This window comes from Mustela putorius, unplaced genomic scaffold, assembly GCF_011764305.1.
Source record: "Mustela putorius furo isolate JIRA1106 unplaced genomic scaffold, ASM1176430v1.1 tig00000145_pilon_pilon_pilon, whole genome shotgun sequence".
Taxonomy (NCBI): Eukaryota; Metazoa; Chordata; class Mammalia; order Carnivora; family Mustelidae; genus Mustela; species Mustela putorius.
In genome coordinates this window covers 26,221,145-26,239,331 of record NW_025421294.1, presented here as the reverse complement: position 1 = coordinate 26,239,331, position 18,187 = coordinate 26,221,145, and the positions used below count along the sequence as shown (strand labels likewise).

The 18,187-nt window shown below is 36.3% G+C and overlaps 1 protein-coding gene across 4 annotated transcripts in view; it reads left to right on the top strand.

The window, feature by feature from the left end:
- Window positions 1–15,776, top strand: part of SEC24A (SEC24 homolog A, COPII coat complex component) — a 67,811-nt gene extending 52,035 nt beyond the window's left edge. For all 4 annotated transcript variants that reach the window (XM_013052488.2, XM_045075495.1, XM_045075496.1 and 1 more), the window contains 8 exons: window positions 451–624; window positions 2,853–2,963; window positions 5,949–6,124; window positions 8,789–8,926; window positions 11,428–11,532; window positions 11,843–11,935; window positions 12,414–12,517; window positions 12,791–15,776. In XM_013052488.2, the coding sequence (XP_012907942.1) occupies window positions 451–624; window positions 2,853–2,963; window positions 5,949–6,124; window positions 8,789–8,926; window positions 11,428–11,532; window positions 11,843–11,935; window positions 12,414–12,517; window positions 12,791–12,905 (1,016 nt within the window). In that variant the 3' untranslated portion in view covers window positions 12,906–15,776. The remainder of the gene's footprint in view (window positions 1–450; window positions 625–2,852; window positions 2,964–5,948; window positions 6,125–8,788; window positions 8,927–11,427; window positions 11,533–11,842; window positions 11,936–12,413; window positions 12,518–12,790) is intronic.
- The last annotated feature ends 2,411 nt before the right edge of the window (window positions 15,777–18,187 follow it).

Sequence of the window (18,187 nt, the reverse complement as noted above, 5' to 3'; positions counted from 1 at the left end):
GGTCCTGGGATTGAGCCCGGCGTTGGGCTCTCTGCTCAACGGAGATCCTGCTTCCTCCTCTCTCTGCGTGCCTCTCTGCCTACTTGTGATCTCTCTGTCAAATAAATAAATAAAATCTTAAAAAAAAAAGATTTTATTTATTTATTTGAGAGAGAGCAAGAGTGAGAGAGATAGCATTCACAGAGGAAGAGGGAGAAACAGACTTCCTGCTGAAAAGGGAATCCAACACAGGGCTGGATCCCAGGACCATGAGATCATCATCCTAGCGGAAGGCAGACCCTTAACCGACTGAGCCAACCAGGTGCCCAAAACTAAACTTTCTCCCCCACTCCACAGCTCCACAACTAAACTTTTAAATTTACTCTGTCAGTCTGATGGGTGACAAAGATAAAATGGAATTATCTATATATTGCCTTATGTAAATCATCTTGATAAAATTTTCTCTTCTAGGTCTTTCCATTCATACTTTCCATGGGAACTTCTTTGTTCGGTCGACAGACTTACTGTCTTTGCCTAACGTAAACCCCGATGCTGGGTATGCAGTACAGATGTCTGTGGAAGAGAGTCTTACTGACACTCAGTTGGTTTCCTTTCAGTCTGCACTCTTGTATACATCCAGCAAAGGTAAATTGGTTTTGTTTGTTTGTTTTTATTGTGGCAAAGACATATGAGATTACACTTTTAGCAGATTTTTAAGATTACAATCCAGTGTAGTTAACTATAAATCCATTGTGTTGTGGCAAAGGTAAATTTTTTTATTTAGTCATGTATTCTTTGCCTTATAATGAATGCCCTCTCCTTTGGACATACTCACTCCTATTAAGCCAGAAGAGTATTTCTCATCTTAAGAGCTTTGTTGCTATTCCTGGTAAAGCTAAGATGTGTTGTATTTGTTTTCCTTAGCCATTGTTTTTAACAGATATTTACTAAGAGTCTACTTAGTGTCAGGCTGATTGTTTAGAAAAATCTTAGTATTGTCAGATTGTTTTTTGGAAGGATTTCACCAGTTCATGGTCCCATCAAGTGCCCTTTCCATTTCAGCCTCTGATTTTGTGTGTGTGTATGTCTTTGCATGTCTCTCTGTATGTTTATTTGTTGTTGTTGATAGGCTAATTATTGTAACTGTTTTCTTTTAGTTCTCACTGTTTTTGGCTAGAATAGAAACTCTAAACACTGTTACCCTTTTTTGCAGATATTATTTCTCCTTTTTAAAAGTAATTTAATGAGCTCCTCATAAGTACATTTTCATCACTCTTCATGTATCAGTACAGGTTGTAGTATGAATATCATCTCTAGTTTTTTGACTTGTTCTTTTTCATTAGTGTTCAAGGTTTTACTGGTTAGAAATTTTAAAAATTATATCAGACATAATATCTGATATTTGATGGTTATCAAAAAGTTTTCATCTTTCTGTATTTATTGATTTTTTATTGTGGGTAATTACTAAAGAGAAAATAATTGTATTTTTTTTAAAGATTTTATTTATTTGACAGACAGAGATCACAAGTAGGCAGAGAGGCAGGCAGAGAGAGAGGAGGAAGCAGGCTCCCTACTGAGCAGAGAGCCCTATGCAAGGCTTGATCCCAGGACCCTGGGATCGGATCATGACCTGAGCTGAAAGCAGAGGCTTTAACCCACTGAGCCACCCAGGCGCCCCGAGAAAATAATTATATTAATTGATTTTTTTTTTTTTTTAGTTTTTTCTGCTGGGTGTGGTGAATAAACAATAAATAAACAATCTTGGAACACTGAAAAAATAAAATAAAAAGTTTTTTCTGTGATTAAAGAGGAAAGTATAAAATTTCTTTGGACTTTAAATGTCAAAACAGACTCTAGAACACGTGTGGAAGTATTGTTGTCATTATGTATGTATTCATGTGTGTATGTAATTCATATATACAATGTATGTAATTCAAAATTTATATTAATAAAAAAGATAAAATAACCAAAATATTCAGAAAAAAGTTTTTTTTTTTTTTTTTTTTTTTAAAGATTTTATTCATTAATTTGACAGAGAGAAATCACAAGTAGACAGAGAGGCAGCCAGAGAGAGAGAGAGAGGGAGAGGGAAGCAGGCTCTCTGCCGAGCAGAGAGCCCGATGCGGGACTCGATCCCAGGACTCTGAGATCATGACCTGAGCCGAAGGCAGCGGCTTAACCCACTGAGCCACCCAGGCGCCCCCAGAAAAAAGATTTTTAAGCTAGCATTTTACCACCATTTGATTATGATCCCTTTTCAATTGTAATTTGAACAAAAAGAATTTTTTAAAAAATTTTATTTATTTGAAAGGGAGAGAGAGAGAGAGGGAGCACAAGTAGAGGGGAGGGGCAGAGGGAGATAGAGAAGCAGACTCCCCACTGAGCAGGAAACCTGAACCAGGGCTTGATCCCAGGATGCCAGGATCATGACCCTGAGTCTTATTATCTCAGGGCAGATGTTTAACCGACTGAGCCAGTCAGATGCCCCAAACAAAAAGAATTTTGTAGTGAAAAAATAAGAGGACTCAGTCAGTTAAGCATCTGCCTTTGGCTCAGGTCATGATCCCAGGGTCCTAGGATTGAGTCCCGCATCAGGCTCCCTGATAAATGGGGAGTCTGCTTCTTCCTCTGCCCTTCCCCGCCCCCACTGCTTGTGATCCCTCTTTCTCTCTCTCTCTCTCTCAAATAAAGAAAATCTTTAATGAATAAAACTCTGAAGTTTGTTTCTTTTTGTTTATTTTTAAAGTTTTGATACTATTTCTGCATACTGAATAACCCTTTTTGGTTCTAAATTAAAAAGAAGTGATTCCAAGAAAATACAAATTTTTTAATATAGTTGTGTCCTTACTATCATTTTTGTCTTTTCGGCAAAGGTGAAAGAAGAATTCGTGTTCATACATTGTGTTTGCCTGTAGTTTCAACTCTGAACGAAGTCTTTCTTGGAGCTGATGTTCAAGCAATTTCAGGGTTATTGGCCAATATGGGTAAGAATCATTATCGGCTATTATAAATATTTCACAAATATAATAATAGAAAAATCTGCTTAGTTTTTTTTTCCTTTAAGTAAGTACCTTTAAAGGTTTCAGTGTTTTAGAACTTCTGTATGCCTCCTAGGTAGCTACTTGAATGAAAGGATCTTTTGCAGGTAACCTTATTTTTAAAAAAACTTTAAGAGCTTTATTGGGATATAATTTATATACCACTTCACATAACCCATTTTACCTAATACAACCCCACTGTTTATGTTTACAGAATGGCATGGCCCTCATCTCAACCTGATTTTAGAACATTTATCACCCCAAAAAGAACCTCATGCCCATTAGTAGTTACTGCCCACTACTCCTTCCTCCTTCCCTCATTGGTTTTAGGCAGGTACTAAACTGCTTTCTGTCTCATAATCTGCCTACAATGGGCTTAAATATCATATTTTAGTTAATATTCAAATTTACTGGGGTGCCTGGGTGGCTCAGTGGGTTAAGCTGCTGCCTTTGGCTCAGGTCATGATCTCATGGTCCTGGGATCGAGTCCCGCATCGGGTTCTCTGCTCAGTAGGGAGCCTGCTTCCCTCTCTCTCTCTCTCTCTGCCTGCCTCTCTGTCTACTTGTAATCTCTCTCTGTCAAATAAATAAATAAAATCTTAAAAAAATATATTCAAATTTACTAGTGGTTAATAGCTTTTTAATGAGTTCTAGAACCTGGATTACAAGAGACTTTGAACTGTAATGATCTTTAGTCTTGGAGTCTTGGAATTCAGGATTAAAAACCAGTTTACTCTCACAGATAAGTTTGCAGCCTTGGCCAGATCACATGAGCTAGAAGAAAATTTACTGATACCTTCACTTCTTTACTTCCGTATCAGATATAGTTGCCTCTTTTGGTCTTTTTCAAATACATAGAGCTTAACATCATTTTGATTCTTAATTTTTTTCCTCCTTCAGGAAAGATGCCATTGCCTCCATTTGCTTCACACTCAGATCTGTCAATATTAGGAATAATTACTCATTTTCTCACATTTCCTATTGGGAAATTTTTTTTCTTTAATGAAGCCTGATAAGGAATCCAACCCTGTTTTAGTCTCACATGCAGTTGAAGGTTAAGATCTTGACCTAAAAATATGAGGATCACTACCTTTATATTTTGTTGAACTAACACTTTTTTTTAAGATTTTATTTATTTATTTTACAGAGATCACAAGTAGATGGAGAGGCAGGCAGAGAGAGAGAGGAGGAAGCAGGCTCCCTGCTGAGCAGAGAGCCCGATGTGGGGCTCAATCCCAGGACCCTGAGACCATGACCTGAGCCGAAGGCAGCAGCTTTAACCCACTGAGCCACCCAGGCGCCCTTGAACTAACACTTTTTAGTAATCATATGGTCATTCTTTTTTTTTTTTTTTTTTTTTTTTATTTTTTTTTTTTTAATTTATTTGAGAGAGAGACAGAGTGAGAGAGCATGAGAGGAGAGGTCAGAGGGAGAAGCAGACTCCCCATGGAGCTGGGAGCCCGATGTGGGACTCGATCCCAGGACCCTGGGATCATGACCCGAGCCGAAGGCAGTCGCTTAACCAACTGAGCCACCCAGGTGCCCTCATATGGTCATTCTTTTATTATCTTTATTATCAACAACAAGAACTATAATTCAAGCAGTATTTGTAGATTTAAAAAATTTTCAGAATTTGCTTCACAAATATTTATTTTATTACTAAATTTCCTTTATCCCAGTATGCACATTTTTTTCACATTTTATCAAAATCTTAAGAAGTCTTCAATTGAAGTCTTAAGCATCCATCTCTTGGTCTCAGCACAGGTCTTGATCACAGGGTCATAAGTTCAAGCCCCTTGTTGAACTCCAAACTGAGTGTGGAGCCCACTTTAAAAAACAAAAAAAAAGAGTTGCTATTGGCCAGGTAACAGTGGTCTTCTTTCTTGGCTATGTACAAATTTGGTTATAGCAGTTAATATCATTACTTTATTGATTGTATTTTTGAGACCACATGAATTGAGTTTAGTTCTAGTTTGAGAAGTCTTCATTTTTTTTTTTTTTTTAAAGATTTTATTTATTCATTTGACAGAGAGAGAGATTACAAGTAGGCAGAGAGAGAGAGAGGAGGAAGCAGGCTCCCCGCTGAGCAGAGAGCCCGATGCGGGACTCGATCCCAGGACCCTGAGATCATGACCTGAGCCGAAGGCAGCGGCCCAACCCACTGAGCCACCCAGGCGCCCCTTGAGAAGTCTTCAAAACAATAATAGTTCTTTTAGTATTTAAAAAAAAATTTTTTTAGAAACATTTTTTTCAAGTATGCAGAAATGCATATGAACAGGGACGCCTGGGTGGCTCAGTTGGTTGGACGACTGCCTTTGACTCAGGTCATGATCCCGGAGTCCCGCGATCAAGTCCCGCATCAGGTTCCCAGCTCCATGGGGAGTCTGCTTCGCTCTCTGACCTTCTCCTCGCTCATGCTCTCTCTCACTGTCTCTCTCTCAAATAAATAAATAAAATCTTTAAAAAAAAAAAAAAAGAAATGCATATGAACAGTGGCATGACTGATGATAAGAATCATCTAAGTAGCTTCCTGAGAGGTCTTTCAATAAATATAAAGTTCTCTGTGAAGAGAGCATGTATGTTTAGTTACAGAGTTTTTTCTTTCTCTGTGGTATATAACATAAGATGGTGGATTATAATTAATAACATCTTAGATCCAGCAAGATACAGTTTTCCCATTTTATAGATAAGCTCATGAAGGTTAGATTCCTTGCCATATTGTTATACAGCTAGGAAATAGAGACCGATTTCAGGGGAGTTTGGTTTGATTTGCCAAACTATGTGCTTTTAAATGCTTTCCTTGGTTGCTTATCTGTGTAATAAGTTAGAGAATTTGTATAATAAAAAAAATTACATCTCTTCTATCCTTAACAGTGGGGTAGCTAAATTTCTCTCTTTTCTCTTGTTTGTCCCTACCTCTGTCTCTGTTAGCTGTTGACAGGTCTGTGACTGCCAGTCTGAGTGATGCTCGGGATGCCCTAGTGAATGCTGTCATAGACTCTCTTTCAGCTTATCGCTCTTCAGTCCTAAGTAACCAGCAGCCTGGACTCATGGTTCCTTTTTCTTTGCGGCTTTTCCCACTCTTTGTGTTGGCTCTCCTTAAACAGGTAAGAGAATCAAAACCAGAAACTGTAACAGTGAAAATGTCAATAGCCCAAATTTTTATCCTGTGAACCACTGAACACTGTATGTATTACTTTAAGCCATTAAAGTTTTCTGAGGACAGTGACTTTGACTCTTACTTGAACCTTGAAAGAATCTGTAACCTAATAAATTCACAAGATACTGATTTAAAGCATGTGCCATATTTGTAAGAGATGTTCACCAAGTATTCATTGACATTATCAGAGATGTCAATGATCAGTTTTTCAGTTTTCCAGAACAAGAGCTATATGTTTTATTGCTCATGTAAGAAGTCACACATAACATAAAACTCTTCTGGCTTTTTCCTGCTCTGTCCAGTATTTCACCCACATACTACTATTTAATCTTAGATTTTCCCTCTCATACATGTGCACCTATTTCCATGACCTGCATTATACTTTCTGTTCCTTCCTGTGTTTGAGTTTAAATGTTACCTTTCTGGCAGTTGCCTTTCCTTCTATGGTCTTGTAGAGTTTTTTATTTGATATTAATTACTTGTCTTCTCTGCCTGCTCTTTGCCCTACTGCTGGTAGGTAGAGGAGGCTTATTTTTCCAGTATCCAAAATAAAAAGTCCAAGCTTGTATACTTAGGGTGTAAAGTTTATTAATTTTAAATACATATTACAAATTTTTAAATATATCAATTAAATTTTATCAAAAAGCTTATGTTAATAAATCACCCGGGAGAGCATCCCAGATTCCAAAATTGATGGAAACTACAAAAATTGTCAATTTGTATATTTTTCTGAACTCCAGGATTGATTTGTCTGGTGTATGTCATCTCTTCTAGGGAAGAAGGACAACCCACTCATCCTAATAGAATGGCTTTTGGATCAACTTCTAGCTTCTTTAACTCAAATTATGTATTTCCACTTCTGAATATAAATGCACAGAAATTACATAAATGCTTAAATTTTAATACTTAAAAATCTGAGCTTTTCTCTCTTTAGGTCTTCCATTAAATGTTGTCCTTTTACTGAGGCCTGCCTTTCCTGATCTCCCCATTTAGTGTGCAGTGTTCTAACCTATATTCTTCTTTACCTAATGTACCTAACCTACATTCTTTGCTTCTCTTTCCTCCCTTTTCTCCATAGTTTTTAACACTGACATATCAATATTTTGCTTATTTATTATTTACTTTTTCCTTACTAGGATTTTGTCTCCATGAGGGCAAGATTTTTATCTTTTTTTGAAAAATTACCACATTGTCCCATCACCTAGAAGAACAATTCTTCGTGCATATTGGACTATCAGTAAATAGTTATTGAATGAATAAATAAACTTTCCTTCTTCCGTTTCTCATAATATTCTTTTTTCTTTCTTAATGACTATCAACATACTAATTTAAAAGATCTTGGGGGGATGCCTGGGTGGCTCAGTTGGTTAAGCAGCTGCCTTCAGCTCAGGTCATGATCCCAGCATTCTGGGCTCCTTGCTCGGCAGGGAGCCTGCTTCTCCCTCTGCCTCTGCCTGCCATTCTGTCTGCCTGTGCTCTCTCTCTCCCCCTCTCTCTCTCTGATAAATAAATAAAAAATCTTAAAAAAAAAAAAAGTTCTTGGGGCACCTGGATGGCTTAGTTGGTAGAGCATGCAACTCTTAATCTCAGGGTCATGGGTTTGAGCCCCATGTTGAGTGCAGAGCTTACTTAAAAAGAAATCTTAAGAGCCTTGGGGCTTCATTCTGGCTCCTTCGATAGAGCATGCCAGGTTATCACTTCAAGCCCCATTTCAGAAGTAGAGATTATTAAAACAAACAAACTTAAGAGCCTTTTCCAGTCTTTATTTATTTATAGCACTTGCACTTGTTTTAATACATCATCTCATTGCTGCTAGCTCTTTGCCTGTTTCTACAACTTTCCATCCGTAGGAATGCTTACAAATTTCTTTTAAAGATTTTATTTTTTTTAAGTAATCTCTGCACCCACTGTGGGGCTGGAACTCACAACCTCACAATCAAGAGTTGCATGCCCTACCTACTGAGCCAGCCAGGAGCCCCAGGAATGCTTAAAACCCTACCCCAAAACTAATAATACTCTCCATGAAGCTAATATATCAGTTAAAACTTAGTACTTAAACATCAGTAAAACTTACTATTTACTACTTTTATTCTGCTAATTAACATCCTCATTTCTATTTTTCTGGTTGATTTTTAACCTTTCTTGTGTTGTTTAATTTCTCTAATTATGGGAGAAACAAGGATAAGTTAACCACATTAGTCATCTCCTAACATTTACAAAACAGATCTTTAGTCCTTCATGTATGTTTTTATTTCATCATCTGCAGTTTAACTTTATTCTTCTCATGGTATTATTTAGATTTCTATATCACTATCCCTCTATGGCAGATAGAATATTTAGATCTAGTTCAGTGATTAGGAAACACCAGAGAGACCTAATGACTTTGCCGTGGTCATGTAATTAGTTTCTTTCAGGTGGCAGTGTAGTCATAATTTAATAGATGTGTGACTTTTTAAAAGATACTTAACAGAATCCATTAAAAGAATAATTAACAAAAAATTTGCTAATTCTGTCTGAAGATATTCTTTTAACATCTTATATTTGCAAAGCTTTGTTTATATTTATTATTAAATCCCCCCCTTTATTTAATGGGGGTTGTGTTTTGTTACAGAAATCATTTCAGACTGGGACAAATGCACGTCTAGATGAACGCATTTTTGCCATGTGTCAGGTGAAAAATCAGCCCTTGGTTTACCTTATGCTCACAACTCATCCCAGTTTGTATAGAGTTGACAATCTCTCAGATGAGGTAAGATTGATTACTTTTTTAGTGGCTATTTCTTGGAGTTTTTTTTTTTTTTTTTTTTTTTTTTTTTTTTTTTTTTTATTTATTTATTTGACAGAGAGAAATCACAAGTAGGCAGAGAGGCAGGCAGAGAGAGAGAGAGAGGAGGAAGCAGGCTCCCTGCTGAGCAGAGAGCCCGATGCGGGACTCGATCCCAGGACCCTGAGATCATGACCTGAGCCGAAGGCAGCGGCTTAACCACTGAGCCACCCAGGCGCCCCTATTTCTTGGAGTTTTAAAGTCCTAATTATTCTGAGTCCATTGTAGAAATGAGGAAAGTTTTGTTGTTATTGTTTTCTAAAGATTTATTTATTCATTTTACAGAGAGCATGCGGGGCGGGGGGGGGGGTGAGGGCAGAGCAAGAAGCACACTCCCCGCTGAGCAGGAAGCCAGACAGGGGCTTGATCACAGAACTCCCAGAATCATGACCTGAGCCAAAGGCAGCCGCTTAAAAACTGAGTCACCCAGGCGCCCCAAAGAAAAAATATTTAAAGGTTTTTTTTTTTTTTTTTTTTTAAAGATTCTATTTATTTATCAGAGAGAGAGAGGGGGAGAGAGCAAGCACAGGCAGACAGAATGGCAAGCAGAGGCAGAGGGAGAAGCAGGCTCCCTGCTGAGCAAGGAGCCCGATGTGGGACTCGATCCCAGGGCACTGGGATCATGACCTGAGCTGAAGGCAGCTGCTTAACCAACTGAGCCATCCAGGCGTCCCAAGAAAAAATATTTAAATTGTAATATTATTTGCCCCTTTTTTTACTTCATTCTTTCTTATGGGTCTTTGCTAGGAGGCTAGAAAACAGTGCCACTGATTGCTTATCTTCTTTCCCACCAGAGAAAGACAAGATTCTTTTTTTATTTCACATTAGAAAGCCTTTAGGGAGGGTGCCTGGGTGGCTCAGTTCATTGAGTGCCTGCCTTCCCTACAGGTCACGATTCCAGGGTCTTGGGATGGAGCCCGGCATCGGGCTCCCTGCTCCGCGGAGGGCCTGCTTCTCTCTCTAACCATCTGCTTACTTGTGCGCTGTCTCTATCTCTCTGTCAAATAAATAAATAAAATCTTTTAAAAAAAAAAAAAAGCCTTTAGGGGAAATTTCTGAATGGCTCTCTTGAGTCTGCGTATTCTTTGTGGTGGTTTCCACATGCCTTAAGGTGTGAGGTCTTAAGGTAATGTGATTAATACTCCCTCTTTAAAGCTAAATCCTTAAGCTGGATGGGGCATACCCCTTGATAGATCAGTATTTTATTTACTTCTTCCTTTAGGTAAGGTTTAATCAAGCACCTTAGTTTAAGTACTCAAAGTTTTTTTGGTAAAAAATTAATAGTTATGAATATTTAAAGGTGTGTGTGTGTTTTCAGAGAATAGTAGTATTCATTATAAATGAGAAATTTCCATTTCTGGCCTTAATAAATTAATGTCAAACCTAATAGAACTATTAAAATCTCATTTGCATTCGGCCTTTATTTCTCCCACACATGTACACATAACCTAAGTCACACAGTTAACCATTATTTATTAACTAAATTCCAGACTTCATTTGGTTCTCACTGAAGTCATTTTTCTGTTCAGGATACATAGGTATTGGTTGCATTTATTATATTTTTTAAATAATAGTTAAGATCAGAAGTTAATTTGGATTTATTGGGATTCAAATGGGTTTGTTTAGATGAGCAATAAATATTTCTTCATCTTCCTTATATTTAAATATGAATAACTGATTTAGCTAAGTTTCAAAGTCTTGGAAGTGACATTTAAAAAATTTTTTTAAATTGTGACTGCATATTACCATGTCAACAAAAATTCCTGGAATGCAAAGATTTGGTTCGAGGCAAGGGAGAGCTTTAGTGCTGTAGAGTTTACAAACCAGAAGTCAGCTCTGAAGGTGAAGGTTTGAGCTTGAATTTGAATAGGCACAAGTTCTGTGTCCTTATTAAGGGCTGGCCAGCCTGAGGTCCCAAATTGCAACTTTAGGAACAGAGTGACAAGCTGGATACATTTTCATACTTCTCGTAGCAGCTTCAGGATCTGGCAACAGCCTGATAAGGTGTGTGGCGGGGGTCTGCAAATTTTGCTGAATTTTGTGTGTGCTTGCTACCTCAAGCCGTGTTGTCTGGTTTTGTTCCCTATCGGCATTTGGTCTGATAAAAAGTTTAGGTTTTTTTCCATTGACATGAGGGAACCCATCCTGTCAGCTGTTGCTGTCTAATTATTGGGGTATTTTGTTCTTAAGTTGTATTGAAAAGCTATAACTTTTTGGGGGGCACCTGGGTAGCTCAGTCGGTTAAGCCTCTGACTCTTGATTTTGGCTTGGGTCATGATCTCATGGTTGTGGGATCAAGTCCCACATCGGACTCCATGCTGAATGGAAAGTATGCTTGAGATTCTCTCTCCCTTTCCCTCTGCCCCTCTTCTCTCTCTCAAATAAATAAAGTCTAAAACCTTTAATTTTTTTGCTTAATTCCTCAGGGAGCACTCAACATCAATGATCGCACCATACCTCAGCCACCTATTCTTCAGCTTTCTGTGGAGAAGTTGAGCAGGGATGGAGCTTTCCTCATGGATGCAGGCTCTGTGAGTAATCTGACTAATCTGGATCCTTGTCTCTGCATACTGCTGTATCTTCATTCCCTTTAATGTCTTTTTCTGAACAGATTATGTGCTATTTAATCTATACATTTTTGTATGAGCCACCTTCTCCCTCCATAGCCTCTTTTCATGATAAGCATACATGTCTCATCATGGAAAATTATTCAGTTGAAGACTGTATAAGCTCACTAAACGTACTCATCATTTTGATCTTTTAGAACATACTCAGTGGTAAAGGTGAGTCAGCAGTTCGCTGTTACACACATTTCAAAATGATTTTTTTCCTATTCCCCAGGTATTGATGCTTTGGGTTGGAAAAAATTGTGGACAAAATTTTCTCAGCCAGGTTCTAGGAGTTCAAAACTATGCATTAATTCCACAGATTATGGTAAGACTGTTTTATCGTGATTATGATTGTGGTAGACTCACAAGACCATTTCATTGGTCTATGGCAGGGTCCTTTTAACCACTGATTTGGAGTAAGAACTTATCTAATTGCTAAATAAGCTAATGATTTGTGATTAGTGTCAGTTGGATTAATATATATTATTGAAAAAAGTAATAATAAACTTTGTCACCAGCTCTGTAATCATGGACAAGTCACTAACAGCCTCATTTGTAAATTAAGAATGTTCTTGCTTATGGAAGAATAACTGAAATGATCCATGAGAAAGCATTTGTTAAGCTCTATAGCATTTGTTTGGATAATTTTCGATTTTAAAGTTAGAATTAGGTGGGCCTGGATGGCTCCGTTGGTTAAGATCTCCAGGGTATTCATATACATGATAAAGTTTGAGAAGCACTGTAAATGATGCTTTAGATATGTGACTCAAGTAAGTTGGATATTGCTTGGTTTTGTTTAACAGACAGACCTTCCAGAACTTGATACACCAGAATCTGCCAGAATAATAGCATTCATCTCTTGGCTAAGAGAGCAGAGACCATTTTTCCCCATACTTTATGTAATAAGGTAAGTTGAATTTTCCATTTGCTAATAGTGAAATAGCAGCTTTACAAGGTTTACAGTTGTTCAGCTTTACAAGGACCTATTTTGAGTCATATGTGACCTAATGCTTAGGCAAACCCTTCAGGAAAAAAAAAAAAGATTTTCAATAAATATTACTCATATATTCTTTATATCCAGTTATTAGTAAAGAGTATATTAAAAGCCTCATGACAAATCCACTTTATTTTACTATTACATTGTTATCTAATGTATATATTTTTATCTTTTATTCCTCAGGGATGAGAGTCCAATGAAAGCAAACTTCCTTCAAAACATGGTAGAAGACAGAACAGAATCTGCATTATCATATTATGAATTCCTCTTGCATATACAACAGCAAGTGAACAAATGAAGATATTTGACTTAAAGTCATGATAATGCAGAACACCTGAGAATGTGTAATACTTTCCTTTTCTATTAGGTTTGTGGACTAATGGGATGATTATATGTTCTCACTGTGATTTCAACAAACTATAGCAAATAAAGGACCACAGCAGAGAATCAAACATGAAACTCTGAAATACTGTATTTTTCAAATCAAAATATATCTACATACATTTGACTGGATACTTTTTTTCCTTTGCTGCCAATAATGTTTGAGATGTTATGGATTGAAATAGGATGAGACAATATTGCAGAGGCAAAGTAAATTTTGTAAAATAAAGACTTCTGTGTTTCAAATGTATATTTCTCCTTTGTTCCTGAAAATTTGGCTGCTATATTTACAACCTCATGAGACTGAGTGTTGCAGGGATATTACAAATCCATTGATAATGATCTTTTTAAGATCAGAAAAATTTCAGAAGTAAATATATGTAGAAAAGCTAGACCCCATCTCCCACACCTGTTTGTTTTTTTTTTTTAAAGGAAGAAAAAGGATCATCATGTTAACTAAAACCAGAGTAAACTAACTCTAGTCTAGTTTGAGAAGAATATGAAATAATACAGTCAAGCTTTAAAATCTGTCAGTATTCTCTATACTTGAAGAACAAAGTCACTTTGATTTGAAATGAAAACTAATTAAGTGGTTTCCTGATTTGACTGCAGAAGACTTGGTTGGAGCCAGTATCATATTCTGCAGTGAAAAGAATCAGCTGCCTTCATAAATACATTGAGACTGGCAATGGTAATAGGGAGATGAGAGACTTTGGTTATCTTGATCCTTGAAGTGGGCTTTGTTTGGTTCATTTCTGCTCTGTGATGTATAATAAAAGTGTTATATTGGTGAATTGATGAATTAAAGAAATTAAAGGTTTTTAAAATTCTGTCTCAAATGCATCAGTAACATTTTTCTAAAAAGTTTAATAATTGGAAGCCGCTCATTAGATATTTATTCTTGGATATTAAAACTTACTAAAGCATGAATGCTGCTGTTTGATTTGGTGGATATTAAGATTAGACATATCCAATATATTGAAGTTATGGTAGAAGCTTGATTTCTGAACATGCTCAAGAGACTGCTTTTTTGATTGAGCCAGAGAAATATTATAGTCAAAACCATTGAGTGGATTTTGTTTACAAATAGGTAAATTATGCATTTATATATTTAAAGTGCTGTGATAGGATATCTTTAAAGAGTTTGGCCCATTTTTCACAGATTCACCTTGTCTTGTATGAACTTCTTAACATAACATAAAAGTTGTTCGTGTGTAATACTTGATGAAAATATTTTTGTTTCTTTGTTTTAATGGGTTAGAAAAATGTGTTTACAATCTTGGTCTTATATGATCACCAATGAAATAGTAACTTTCAGGTTTACATCAGTATGAGCTGACTTTAACTGAATTGTTTGGGGACAGAGAAGAAGCAGGTCCCATTAGAATATACACTACTGCTTACCTGCTGGGTCAGACTAAATGTTTGGATTTTATAGGAATATCATCTCCCTTAAGCAGTGTTAAGATTTATCTTCAGGATGAGAGTGGCACATGAACTGGAAATTTTCTTGAAATCTGCTTCATTATTATTAGGAAACTATTTTAAAGTTGTAGCAAATTAAAATTGTATTTTTCCCTCTTTTAAAGAAACAGAGTCATCCTTGTGCACTGATGTTTCTTAGAATAACTAAAATTCTCTTCTTAATGTGAACTGTCAATCTTGATATTTGTAGATCCTTTCTTAATAGTAGTGAAGAGCCTTCCAGAGGAAAAAGTTTGTGCTTCTAGGGAAAGAAATCTTCCTTGTGCCTCACTTCATCCCTAAGTGAATATGACTCTTGTTATTGCCACATGCTTTGTTAGTATATTTCACAAATTTACTTTTAAAATTTCACCTTAAAAATTATTTTAGATAGTGTGTAACATGTGCAATCCAGAATAATTTTGTCATAGGCATGTCATAAAAAAACAACTTTAGTTAAGATTCATAATATTTGTTCTCTGGGTAATGAGGGAATGAATGAACCTTTTGGAGATAATGATATTAAGCAATTATTTTTTGCAATACTGAATGTGTTTAGTTTAGTTTAGGTTTTTTGGTTTTTTTTTTTTTTGCTGTAGGCACTACCTGCTATCTCATCTTGTATTACTTTTTGATGTAAAGTTACTAATATTTACACTATGCCATATTTTTTTTATTGTAGTTATAAATTATAAACGATCCTTAAATTTTCTACAGTTCTACAACTACTAAAGTAACAGACAAGGGCAATCTTGGTATTTAAATCTGAGCATGGCAATTCTACCATAAAAAGTACTCTATTTTTCTAATTTCTAGGATTTTTAAAATAACATTTCTGTACATCCGACATTAATATTCACTCAAGCTGTATACCATTTTAGTTTGCATATACTTCATTTTTTTAATTTAATGTAATGTATTAAGTCTAACAGACTGTTTTTCGATAATTAGAACAAAAGATTTATTTCTTCTAATCAAAGATGCATAACAGCTATTATCTAGGGGACCATCAAATGTGATTTCAAGATTTTGTTAACTATTTCAAATATAATCCTTATATAGAAATTTTAATTTTGTAAAGTAGTGTAAAATATTGTAACATTAAATTCTTGTTCTCAAATTCAAATATGTATTGATCTTCAATGTGTTATGTTAAATCTTGCTTCTCTTAAATATTAGAGACAAGATTTGTCTTCCTTTTTACAGTTTGTAATTTTCACTGTTTTATTCCTGTAAAAAAGTCATTTGTAACCCATGCAAATAATCGTTTGAACTGTGCTAACTTATCAATTTGGCTATTCAATAAAGTTATGGAGAGAGCTTACATATACTGACCTGTTATTTAAAGGGGTATGGATAACCTGCCAGTCACTGAATTGTGCCATGTTGTACATACACCTGCGTTAATAAGTCAATGGAAGGCTTTGGCTGAAAGCACTTTGAATCTAAGCTGGTGTCTGGGAGGTCATAAACTAAATTCTCACTCCTCAATGATTGCCGGATTTAAAATTCTAGGTTGAAAGAGGTTTTTGTTTTTTGTGTTTTTTTTAATCTTGATATGTTTAAGATAGTATTCCATTGTCTTCTGGACCCTTTGGTAATTGGTAAGATGCTTACTGTCAACCTAATTGTTACTTTGAAGGTAAATTTGTTAGCTTTCAAGATTTTTCTATTATCCTTAATATTCTATAGTTTGGCTACTCTGAGTTTATAGTTTATCTTGCTTGTTTTTCAGAGCACATTTTATTTTTATTTTTAAGGATCTTATTTATTTGACAGAGATCATAAGTAGGCAGAAAGGCAGGCAGAGAGAGAAAGAAAAGGAAGCAGGCTCCCTACTGAGCAGAGAGCCCACCACGGGGCTCCATCCCAGGACCCTGAGATTGTGACCCTCACCGAAGGCAGAGGCTCAACCCACTGAGCCACCCAGGCGCCCCTAAACATCTGACTCTTGGATCTCAGGGTTGTGAATTCAGGTTCTGGGTCTTGCTCTCAGGGTTGTGAATTCAGGTCTTGCTCTCAGGGTTGTGAATTCAAGTTCTGCTTTGGGCTCCAAGCTGGGTGTGGAGCCTACTTAATAAAACAAAAAACTAAGGAGCACCTGGGTGGCTCAGTTGTTTAAGTTATTGACTCTTGATTTCGTCTCAGGTCATTATCTCAGGGTCATAGAATTAAGTCCTACCTCTTCTCAGCAGGGAGTCTGCTTGTCTCCGCCCATCTGCTCCTCCCCCTGCTTGTGCTGTCTCTCAAATAAATGAAATCTTTAAAAATATAATAAGAGAGGGGCACTTGGGTGGCTCAGATGGTTAAAGCCTCTGCCTTCAGCTCAGGTCATGATCCCAGGGTCCTGGGATCAAGCCCCGCATTGGGCTCTCTCCTTGGTGGGGAGCCTGCTTCCTCCTCTCTCTTTGCCTACTTGTGATCTCTCCCTCTCTGTCAAATAAATAAATAAAATCTTTAAAAAAAAAAATATATATATATATATATATAATAAGAGAAAAATTTCTGCAACTATTTACAAAAGTTGAAACTAGTGCTGTCAGTGCTAGGTTTGGGGCAAACTGGTAAATTTTTAAAAAATGAGTGGGTTTGCCTTCGTAAAGTCCATAGTGAGGAGACAAAAATTAATATAATAATCTTAAGTATGCACATCATTTATCAAGGAATCATACCACTGAGAAGTACTAGGAAGTTTAACCAATAAAATACAGAAACCCCATAGGGAAATGGTTCCCCAGAGTTATGTAAGCATATAACATGAAATCTTCACACTTTTAATTCTTACCAAACTAAAGGATCTATCATGCATCTAAGACAAAATTTAAATTTGGCTTCTATAGGCTCTCTTAAATGAAAAAAATATTGTTTATCCTGGAATTGTATTTGGTTTTGGTTCATCAGGATTATATGTCATTAAGTTCTGCACATTTATTATACTTAACAATTATTTCAGTTTTAGAATTTTTTTTTAAGACACAGAGATGTAGGTCTGTACACACAGGGCAACATTTTCTAATGCTTTGTAATTAAGTAGGGTATGTTCTCGAGATTTAGCTTTTAGCCAATCAAGGGAGAAAGTCGGTGTACATACCTTGGCTCTTCTTGTTATTGAATCCAAAAGATAAATTGTTAGGTTCTTTTTTTTTTTTTTTTTTACATTTTTTCCCTCAAACTTTTCTGTCTGTACAGGGTCAGGGGACTAAGTAAATATAGTAGCAGGTTAAATATAGTAGCTTATTACCCTCTGTTTTGGCCAGGTTTCACGTTTCCCGATTCCAGTCTACATTTTAGGGGACCCACTAGATTGCTTCACCCTCTGCAGCCTGTCAAGTGGCCACAGGGCCTCTTACCAAGGGTTGAAGGATGATTGAATTCCTTCATTCTTTTATCCATTCACTTGGACTTTGTGATTAATAACTATCATTTATGTACCCTACACAATTTACTTCCTCTATAAAGGCTTTATTTATTTATTTATTTTAATAATGTTCTAGGCCACGTGCCAGCTCAACTAAGAACCTGAACTCAGTACCCTGAGCTCAAGACCTAAGCGGAGATCAAGAGTCAGTGGCGCCCTCATAAAGGCATTCTCAAGTTCTACTTTATGGCTGTTGTTATAAGGATAATTGTAATCCATGTTAGATTCATTGTTCTATGTTATCATTATACTTTTCTTCTGACTTAAAAAGAAATTAAAATTAAAACATTTCCTAATAGTGATTCTCAACACGGCGT